Raw genomic sequence first — 11,210 nt, forward strand, 5'->3', positions numbered from 1 at the left:
TTCCACTGAAGAATGATGCCTTGAAGATTCTGGGTTCTTGATCCAAGGCATTACCAACCCCTTCCCCCCTGCTTGCTAATGTCAACAGTGATCAACTTCCAGCCTCCCTTCCCCAAGCACTGATCCCTGGTGAATGAATGAATGATCCTGCTCTGAGCCACTACCTAGCTGAGAAGTGGATGTGAAAAAAAAGGGGGGGGGGAGAAAGGGGCAGATAGATATAAGGCTGATGTCATAATGGGCATGAAAGGAACAAGTTATAAAGGTGCTTGATATCAGTGTAATTAGACTGTTGATCTTAGCATGTGGAAAATGCGTTAACAGTGCTGGGTACTTCACAAGGGTAATGAAGGTAGATTCATTACACACTTGGCAGGTCTAAAACTAAAACGACTAACTAATCTCTTGTACCTCTATGAAGCAATGGTAGCAGAGTAAGGACTGCCAGCAAGGGTCAACTGGCACCATTTACACTACCAGAGTTCCATTAATAAGAACCTATTCAAGTATTAGCACACCCTTGCATCTAGCATCTCCCTATGAATTTAATAAGGCAACACTTATGGCAGGATGCAGTGTTGCACCATACATACGGCACGTTGCAGAACACTTACGGTAGGTTGCAGTGCTGCAGCATACGAGTGAGAGATACACAGTTGCCCTGGATAACATTTCCTGGGCGACCTCCAACTGTGGGCACAGATCTTCGTCTGCAAGCAGCATACAACGCACATGCCAGCCATGGTAGCTGCTCACCCTGAAGATTAAACAAAATAGTAGACTATCATCAAGTTGGGGAAGCGCTAAACCAAACGGAGTCATACAAGACTTGAGTAATGAAAGGTTACTATTAGTACATTCATGGAACAGTTCTTAAATTGTAGAGATCAGACAACACTGCACAAGTCAAAGTTCATTTTTTATGCGAGATGTTGACAAAAAATCTGCACTGAGAAGAGGAACTTATTACAACCTGTTGTGAATGCAAGCGAGAACTTTTGGTGAATTGATCCAGAAATATTTTTGTCACTTATGTGAAAGTTATTATTACAATTATTAGGTACTTAACACTAAACCCAAATGGGTCAGTCAATAACTGAAAAATTGTTAATACAATACTGTCAGTTACTACTAAAGTCATCATTATTACAAGGATCACTGAAAGGGCCAGGAGGACCATTTGGCCCAAGCCTCAAGATCAAGGGGGCTCCTTGCATTGTACATTTCATTTACTAGACAGTGATGGGATGAGTGATGATGAACGTTTGGTCTTTCTAAGGTCACTCTACCTCGGTAGGAAACAGCCAATGAGTTAAAATAAATTACTCAATATGTGCACAATTTATTTAATCTGCATTTGATAGTTCACAACTTTAGTTCGTAGTCGTGAAAGTTGCATGGCCATCGTCAGTGAAAAACAAACTAAGAAGTGGGTCAATGACCACTACCTTCCCATAGGTCTAAAAGGCTTCCACAAGTTGCTGTGGCTTTCTTCTGGTGAATGATGGTCATTGGCATAACCAGAGGCTTTCCTGAAAATCTGTATAACATGTAATCTATTGTAATAAATACATACTGCATTTAATGCAAACAAGTTTACACATTTTCTGAAGGGAGCAGCAGCCAATTAGTGACCCCAGGTACGCCATATTTAACAACATATTAGCAACGCTTGTTTTGAAACCACCTTTTAAAATAATGTGCAAAAAGTTTAATAAATTTAGATTTTTGTACTGAATAAATGAATAAACACAGCATCTATAACAGAATGAAATAATTTACATAATTATAAAAAACCTAAGACAGTATTTGAGAAGCCTTTCGTTGTGCATATCTCAGTTCACCAGTGTGAATAAGGATTTACTTTCAAGAGCTGAACAATTTCAGCAATATCAATGAAATCTCAAAAAGTTCTCTTTACCGAGATTAACTTCAAGTGAATATATCTGACGAACTTTACAGTGGAATACAAACCAAAGGAATTATTGTCCGGTACTTCAAGAATTACTGAACTCTCAATTGTTTTTCCCAGTACATCACCACAAGTGTTTTTGAGAGTTTAGCAGCATCTGTGGTTTCAAGTGAATGCACTGTCAATGTTTTGATTAACAAATGGGGCCATCATGCCAAATATCAACTATGACAGCTGAAGCACTAAACCTGTATGGATCATACAGGACCAGAGGAATGAGAGTAATCAAGACTGATACAAGGGGAGGGTGGCTCTAATTTCTCAGATCATTAGATCTTCACTAGCACCAAGGCAACAAACTTTAAAACAGTTAGCCTAACAGCATTACTAGTCCAGACAAACATCAACTTATAGCTTATGATCAAAATCTCCAGGGAAAACATGTCCACCACAATGAATTAAAAGCTATCTTTATATCAGAAACATTGAGAAAAGTAACATGATGCATACATTAAAAGCTTTTTACTTGTATATTATACTGCACATGTAATAAGATCACAGTAAACGGGTGCTATCACGATATACAAAACCACAGTGAAAGAAATTGTGAAATACCAAGCAATTTTGAGATTTCTTTCATTTTCAAAGATTATTACTCCTTGATAATGTGAGAAATCACAAAAGCACTTGGAATTTCACTATATTTTCACTGTGGTTATCTTGCATTATATTACACAAGGACCTGCAGATGCTGAATGTCCCATTAGATTTTATTTTTTATGTTCAATAACACTGTGTATGAATACAGTACAAGAGAATAAATAATGACTCCAAAACAAGTTGCAATGTTTGACTTCATTGGGTTATCCTAGGATAAATCTTAACAAATGTGAACACATTCTACCAGATGTTAAATTGTTTAACACTAGTTCCGTGTTTGTACCTCGTGGCTCAGGTGTTTTTGTTCATTTATGTGATGGGAAAATCACTTGACACTGTCAATCACACTATGACCCCTACTGTACCTCATTAAAGACAGTTAATACCTGCATAATTATATGGCTCAGGTCACATTGTGTGGTAATGCACTTAGTTTAACATCTTTATTATGCACCCCATACCCATCCTGTGAGCGGTAGTCAAAAAAAGATTACAGAGGTACATAATGGGTCTTAACGACCACACGAGATCAATGAAAGCCCAAGATCAGATGTGTAGCCATACTCAATTATGTATACACTACACGCCTACCCCTTTCCTTGCAGTGTTGGGAGGTTATCTTTGAAGTGGATATACCTTTAGGATAGGCATCACTGTCCTGAAATTAATTTCTCCTAGGAATATAAGAGGGACAGCAATTACGGCAAACCCCAAGTGCAATGGTAGTGGAAATAACAGGAGACTTCATTAACCCTTTCAGGGTTTTGGCCGTACTAGTACAGCTTACGCACCAGGGTTTTTGATGTACTAGTACACCTAAATTCTAGCGCCCTCAAATCTAGTGAGAGAAAGCTGGTAGGCCTACATATGAAAGAGTGGGTCTATGTGGTCAGTGTGCGTGGTATAAAAAAAAAATCCTGCAGCACACAGTGCGTAATGAGAGAGAAAAAAAAAAAAAAAAAAAAAAAAAAAAAAAACAGTTTTGGGATTAAAACAGCGACTTTGCACTGTATTTTCGTATGTTATTTATTGTTGTGTCCTAGTTTTCCTGGTCTCATTTTATAGAATGGAAGACAGTTTAATATGTTTATTATGCACCCCATACCCATCCTGTGGGCGGTAGTCAAAAGATTACAGAGGTACATAATTGGTCCAGGGACTGGACTCCAAAGTTTTGATAGCTGAGCAAGTTACAAAGGTAATGAACTAGATCTGGTCATAATCATGACCAAGTTACAAAGGTAATGAGCTCCAGGTTGAGCTGGTCACACTCATGAATAATTGCAAAGGTAATGAATCAAACACATTAATCATGAGAATTTACAAAGGTAATGAGCTCCAGGTAGAGCTGGTCACAATCATGACAAGTTTCAAAGGTAATGAATGATAAACACGTTATGACATGATTACAATCATAGACAAATTACAGAGTAATGAGCAGTTAACAAACATAGTAGGGAATTCATCCAATGCCCCAACAACAGATGTTGCTAGGTGCCTGTCTCTCCTCGGTAGACAGCCATTGCAAACAGCAGCAAGTTGCCCAGGAATCTGCTGCTTGCACGAGCACCATCGACCCTCCCCAAGAGGTCCAAGAAGCCAGTGACTTCGTTAGCAGCCCGATGGAGAGCTGCCCTAGGGACATGTCAGCGTCCTGGTGGACGCCAAGTTGATTGAAGATCCCAGGCCCTCGTGTGTACGGATGTTGAAGCTTGAGGAACTGAGTACACACTGTCTGTGGCACACCTGGCAGCTGCCTCGCGGTCGAACTCCACGATGCTGTCCCTGTAGTGGAAGTTCCTGTAAGCTCGGCACTCCCTGCGGCTGCAGTACCATCGCTGACATCGTGGGTTAGGGGAGAAGTACCCTCTACAGATGGGGTGGCGCTGGGAGTTGGGTGGGTGAGGCGGGGGAGTCGGGCAGGGGTGAGGCGTTATGAGAGGGTCACTGTTTACTACACACGCCCTCCCCCTCCCCCCCAGCGGAGAGGGGGGGAGGCGCTGACTGGTCCTGACTCTACAACACCAAACCCTCTTAAAACAGCAGAACACTTCAACTATTTACGCTGAAACGATGCACTGGGATGTCCGTTCGCTGCTCTGGTATCTTCTCAAAGCATTCACACTGAGTTCTGTTAAGTAGGGACCTGGTGAGCCTCTTTGACCAGGAGCTATCCTTGAAAATCCCGCAGCTAGCCCGCTACACTACCTGCCGCGTCAGCCATGCCAATGTACGAAATTACATATTACATATTACAAAAATTGAGATGATTTTGACTGGTTTTACAAAGAAAAGTACCTTGAAATTGCCCTCAAAGTAGCAGAAATGTTTGATTTTTACCGAAGTTCAAAAGTAAACAAATCATGCTATGCGTCCAATACACGTCAACTGGTGAGTAATATTCTTTCACAAGTGCACTTATAATATTTATACCATTTCTACACCAATGCAGTAGTCTGCATAACAGTAAATCTTTTATATTTTTGTGAGAATAAAAATTCAATGTGGAAAGCAAAAGAATGTAAGAGGTGTGGGGACGTGACTAATGAACAGAGGAAATGATATTTTAGTGCCAGGAATGTCTTTCTTGTTTATTCTGGACCCTATTTGGAAATTGGCATCTTTTGAAATTTGTGTGAAATTGGCAAAATTGCTAAATTCTGACCACTGTATTGCATAGTTGAAATCGGTAAATGGGTGGTTTCTTGTACTCATTCGATAGAAAAAATGGAGTTCTAGCGAAATAGTTATGATTTGTCGACAAGTACACTGGAATTGGCCGAAAATAGGGCTCAAAGTGGGCAAAAATTGCCGATGCATAAACATCGTCGAGACCGCTAACTTTGCGAGAGCATAATTCCGTAAGTTTCCCATCAAATTTCGTACTTTTGGTGTCATTATGATCGAGAAAAGATTCTCTATCTTTTCACATGAAAAAGTATTTTTTTTTTTTTTTGAAATTTGGTCGACCCTGAGAACAAGTCTCTGAGAGGGCCTGTCGACTCTGAAAGGGTTGAAGGAATCACTTGTTACTCCCACTGCACCCGAGTCATAGCACATTCAGGAGACAATGGCAAGGATGCAGGCAAGATCAACTGGAAAGTCTCCTAACACCATTCACCAAGCAGCAAAATGACATTAGAATGTTAGTCAACGGCTATAAACAGCATGCCAGAGATGAGGAAACAAGGGACACAATGAAAATAAGCTACAAAGCTTTGCTTTCTTTGGTTATTCTTGGTTAGTAACCTTCCAGGGTTAATAATGGGAAGAGTTTTCACCACCCCTATAATAAAAAAAAATAAAAAAAGTCAAGATGAACTTGGCACTGATGCCATGAAAAAATAATTAACAGCTAAACGGAATGAAATGTATGAATTTGTACAATAACATTAAAATTACACAGCCTCTTGCTTGCCTATTTCCACACAAAGAAACATACAATATGAAGAGTAAACACATGATATCTAAATTTTAAAGCTCATCAACAATTTCCAAGACTAACAGTAGCATTTTTGCCAACAATGGTCATTGTACTTTCCTAATTGCAAAGTTATTTTAACTTAGGTAAGGTTATAGTGTACAGATACTGTAAACCTTCCATTTAATGGGCTAATGAGGACTCGAGTGGTCAGTAATGGTGAGAGAAACAAGACTGTCTTGGTTTGATTGTAACTGATAATGCTGTAGCCAACCAACTTAGTACACTACTGTTTCTCACTCAATTTTGCCCCATATTTCTAAACCAAAAGTTTGTATAAAAAAATTTAACATTAAGATAAAAAAAATATTAATAAATGGAAAAATTTTGGTTATTTTCTCAAGTTTATTTAATAAGGTTTGTCATATTCAAGCCATCCTAAATACATCATTCATTTTCTGACTTATTTGTAAGTATTTACGAACAATACCTTAATCTTAGTGATTAGTGTTTTTATTTAATAAATGTATGGAATAGGGTAAGGTACCTAGGGACTGGCAGAGCGTATGCATAGTTCCTTTGTATAAAGGTAAAGGGAACAAAAGAGTAAAATTATAGGGGAAGAAGTCTGTTGAGTATACCTGGTAAAGTTTATGGTAGAGTTATTATTTAAAGAATTAAGAGGAAGACAGATCAGGATAGCAGATGAACAAGGCAGCTTCAGGAAGGGTAGGGGGTGTGTAGACCAAGTGTTTACAGTGAAACATAGGTGAACAGTATTTAGATAAGGGTAAACAGGTTTTTGTGGCATTTAAGGATTTGTAAAAGGTGTATGATAGGGTGGATAGGAGGGCAATGTGGCAGATGTTGCTAATGTATGGAATAGGAGGTAGGTTATTGAAAAAAGTGAAGTCTTTATGAGGATAGAGAGGCTCAGGTTAGAGTATGTAGGCAAGAGGGAGACTATGTCCCAGTAAAAGTAGGCCTTAGACCACTGTTTGTCAATATATTTATAGAGGGAGTTGTAAGAGAAGTGAATACTCAGGTGTTGGCAAGAGGTGTGAAGTTAAAAGATAAAGAATCTAATACAAAGTGGGAGTTGTCACAGCTGCTCTTTGCTGATGACACTGCTTTTGGGAGATTCTGAAGAGAAGTTGCAGAGGTTGGTTCATGAGTTTGGTAGGGTATGTAAAAGAAGGAAATTAAAAAGTGAATAAAGGAAAGAGTAAGGAGATGAGAAAAAAAAAAAGGTAATGGAAGATTGGATATCAGACTGGAGGGAGAGAGTATATAGGAGAATGTATTCAGATATTTGGGAGTGGACATGTCAGCAGATGGGTCTATGAAAGAAGAGGTAAATCATAAAATTGATGAGGGGAAAAAGGCAAGTGATGCATTAACAAATCTGTGGAGACAAACTTTATCCATGAAAGCAAAGAGTGGAATGTATGAGAGTATAGTTATACCAATACTCTTGTGTGTGAGGCATGGGTTGTGAATGTGGCAACAAGAAGGCTGGGGGCAGTGGAGATGTCATGTCTGAGGGCAATGTATGGTGCGAGTATAATGCAAAGAACCCGTAGTTCTGATATTAGGTGGTGTGGGATTACTAAAACTATTATCCAGAGGGCTGAGAAGTTATTGAGATGGTTTCGACATGTAGAGAGGATGGAACAAAACTGAATGACGAGTGTATAAACATGTAGTGGAGGGAAGGTGGGGTAGGGGTCGACCTAGGAAAGGTTGGAGGGAGGGGGTAAAGGAGGTTTTGTGTGCAAGGGGCTTGGACTTCCAACAAGCATGTATGTGTTAGATAGGAGCAAATAAAGACAAACGGTTTTTAGGACTTGACATATTGTTGGAGTGTAAGCAAGGTAACATTTATGAAGGGATTCAGGGAATCCGGTAGGCCTGACTTGATTCCTGGAGATGGGAAGTACAGTGCTGGCACTCTGAAGGAGGGGTGTTAATGTTGTAGTTTTATAACTAGTGTAAGCATGCCTCTGGCAAGACCGTGATGGAGTCAATGATGAAAGTTTTTCTTTTTTTCAGGCCACTTTGCCTTGGTGGGAAACTGCCAATGTGTTAATAAAAAAAATAAAATCTTAATGTGAAAATTCAGCCTATAGAATAATAGTTACTCAAGCTTAGGTTATAATAAGCTTGAAGAAAAAACAATTTCAGACTTCACATGAGATTTATTGATACTATTTAAAATATAAACTGGGAAAGTATGCTGAATCTCAACTAAAACACAATTTGCAGAAAAGAAATCTTAAACAGCTTTATCACCATCACACTGCCCACAAAAATTAAAACAAATAACATCTAAAAGGCAAAATAACCTCTGGCTCACAAAAAAAACTTTCTCAGATTAATTAGAAACAATGAAAAATAGTATACGTATATATACATAGGATAGGCCTCATCTCCAAGGGCATAGTATAGATACGTACTCTGTAACCCACGTAAGTATAGTTGGAAGGTACAACAAAACTATTATTTAACTAAATTTAATGATGCCAGAGGAGATATAAAAACTGAAAAAAAAAAAAATAAAATAAATTAATAATAATCTATTTCTACAAATACATAATACAACTTACACAGACCTAGCTGACATCAGTGACATACTATATAGAAACCCCCTGGTTATACCTGGAAGGCATTTTGGGGGCCAACAACCCTGCGGCCCTGTCCATAACCAGGCCTTGCACAGCATTTCAAGCAACTTACGTTAATTGTGTCCCCCAGGATGTGACCCCACACTAGTCAGCTAACACCCAGGTACCTACTTACTGCTAGGTGAACTGGAACAGGTGTTGTCTTAAGGAAACGCACCCAATGTTTCCACCCGTACTAGGAATCGAAGCACAAAAACTATGTATTAGCCAAGTGTTACTGTCAACACCCTCTGTACCTTCTTCTCTACAGTAGGAACTCATCTTGCAAAATCAACATATCATTTTAGGAATAAACTTTTGTAAAAGAATTAAAAAGCCAAGATAACACCCACAAAAGGTGGCATGTCAAATGATGTTAACTAAAGACCAAATTACAATTAACCAATGTCAAAAATATATGATAAAGTAATCCACAAGCAGTGCAGGAATATACTTAGCCAAGAACAAACAAAAATTTTTGTTTAGATGGCAACTATCAGAATTATTAACCTTGAAGGTTAGTAGCCTAGGACAGTTAAATAAAATGTGTCATCTGGTGACATGTCAGTCTTATTTCCACTGGAGTCCTTTAATCCTTTTCAAACAGTATGTGACCCACAATGGTCAACTGACACCCATGTACGTACTTAATGGTAGATGAACAGGTGTAAAGAAACATGCCCAATGTTTCACCTGTGTTGGGTAGCAATCACAGTCCCTAAGTGTATGATATAAAGACACTATCCAACATGCCATATGCAAGTTAGAAATTTTGGGTTATCCTAGGTAACTGTACTTATGTGTACCTGTACCTAAATAAAACTTACTAGGTTAGGGTGTGTTGTTTGGTTAGGTTAAGTTAGGGTGAATTAAATTAGGTTAAGTTAGGGCAAGTTAAACTGGGTTAGGTTAGGGCAAGTTAAACTGGGTTAGGTTAGGGCAAGTTAAACTGGGTTAGGTTAGGGCAAGTTAAACTGGGTTAGGTTAGGGCAAGTTAAACTGGGTTAGGTTAGGGCAAGTTAAACTGGGTTAGGTTAGGGCAAGTTAAACTGGGTTAGGTTAGGGCAAGTTAAACTGGGTTAGGTTAGGGCAAGTTAAACTGGGTTAGGTTAGGGCAAGTTAAACTGGGTTAGGTTAGGGCAAGTTAAACTGGGTTAGGTTAGGGCAAGTTAAACTGGGTTAGGTTAGGGCAAGTTAAACTGGGTTAGGTTAGGGCAAGTTAAACTGGGTTAGGTTAGGGCAAGTTAAACTGGGTTAGGTTAGGGCAAGTTAAACTGGGTTAGGTTAGGGCAAGTTAAACTGGGTTAGGTTAGGGCAAGTTAAACTGGGTTAGGTTAGGGCAAGTTAAACTGGGTTAGGTTAGGATTACTTAGAATGGGTTACATCAGGCCAGGCTAAGCATTGTTAGGTTACCAACAAAAACACTATCCCAATAGGACTAAAATATCTGTAGAACACAAATGGAGGAGAATTTACATAGCCCTCTTAAGCTGAATTCTGCACAGCTAAATGTAATATTGATGCAGAGGAACTTCACTGACATCAAAACATCTTCCATGAAATTAAGATCACTTACGAGTTAGTTTACATATTAACGGGTGGTACAGTAGGGCCCCTACGAGTTTAGTGTTTTCTCATGCATTACAGCTCAATGTAGGTGTGTTAACCTGTGCGCTCAAACCTTAATAACCTTTTATTACCGTACTCAAAGGGAAGCAATAAACCTGTAAGGGCATGGGAGGTAAACACGTATGATCCAAGGGTCGAGTAGCTCTAATTCTTTGGATCAAGAGCCCTTGAGAATCATCAAGGCACCTCCCATTGAAGTCTTCCTTTAAGTACTCCTCAAACAGTCTAGATGACTAAAAAATATTTAAAAATCCGGCATGACGAGCAGGTGAGCCTCAGCCCCACCCACCCCACTAACTCTCACTTATTTACCCAAATAATCCATATACAACGCCCCGTGGCTGTAGTATTAACGTGAATTCTAGTACCAGGTGGCCCCCACAAACCCTACAACAAGAGATTATAAGTCATAGGTCCATTAAAAAGGGCTAGGAAGGCGAGCCTTGAAACAAGTGCAGCGATCATAACAAACCACCAGCCTACCTCCAAGGTATATTTAAGCTGGATATTCTCGTAGCTAGTCCAAGCTTCATCTGCTGCAGCTTGATCCAAGTTCAGGTCTAGAGAAAGGTCGGTGTATTTCCTCTTCACGCTGAAGTTTCGCTCAGTCTGACTCATATTTCAAGGGAGAGAAGAGGGAGAGTGAAGAGCGAGGGAACACCTCCACCAGCAGCTTCACTCAAGTGATGGCTTCTGGCGGGAAACCTAACAACACCCCTCCCACCTTCCCTCCCTCCGCTACACCACCTAGATCCTAAATAACACTCAACCATACACTCATACGCATTCATACACACTCATACACATACCTCTACCAACATTCATACTCACACATCCACTAAATACTAACTTAGGAGGTTTTAGTCTCATTCGCCTCCTCATTTAGGCCATAATTCGCCTGCGCACTATCATCATTTATATACCT

At 39.5% G+C, this 11,210-nt stretch overlaps 1 protein-coding gene across 2 annotated transcripts in view; it reads right to left on the reverse strand.

The window, feature by feature from the left end:
- Rbf (Retinoblastoma-family protein) overlaps positions 1-10,976 on the reverse strand; it is a 319,473-nt gene extending 308,497 nt beyond the window's left edge. The window contains exons 1-2 of one of the 2 annotated variants that reach the window (XM_053784060.2): positions 10,769-10,976; positions 615-757 (exon numbers count right to left, since the gene is read on the reverse strand). In XM_053784060.2, the coding sequence (XP_053640035.2) occupies positions 615-757; positions 10,769-10,903 (278 nt within the window). In that variant the 5' untranslated portion in view covers positions 10,904-10,976. The remainder of the gene's footprint in view (positions 1-614; positions 758-10,768) is intronic. The other variant, XM_070093847.1, reaches the window with a different exon arrangement.
- Positions 10,977-11,210: the final 234 nt, after the last annotated feature.

Source organism: Cherax quadricarinatus, chromosome 43 (assembly GCF_038502225.1).
Source record: "Cherax quadricarinatus isolate ZL_2023a chromosome 43, ASM3850222v1, whole genome shotgun sequence".
Taxonomy (NCBI): Eukaryota; Metazoa; Arthropoda; class Malacostraca; order Decapoda; family Parastacidae; genus Cherax; species Cherax quadricarinatus.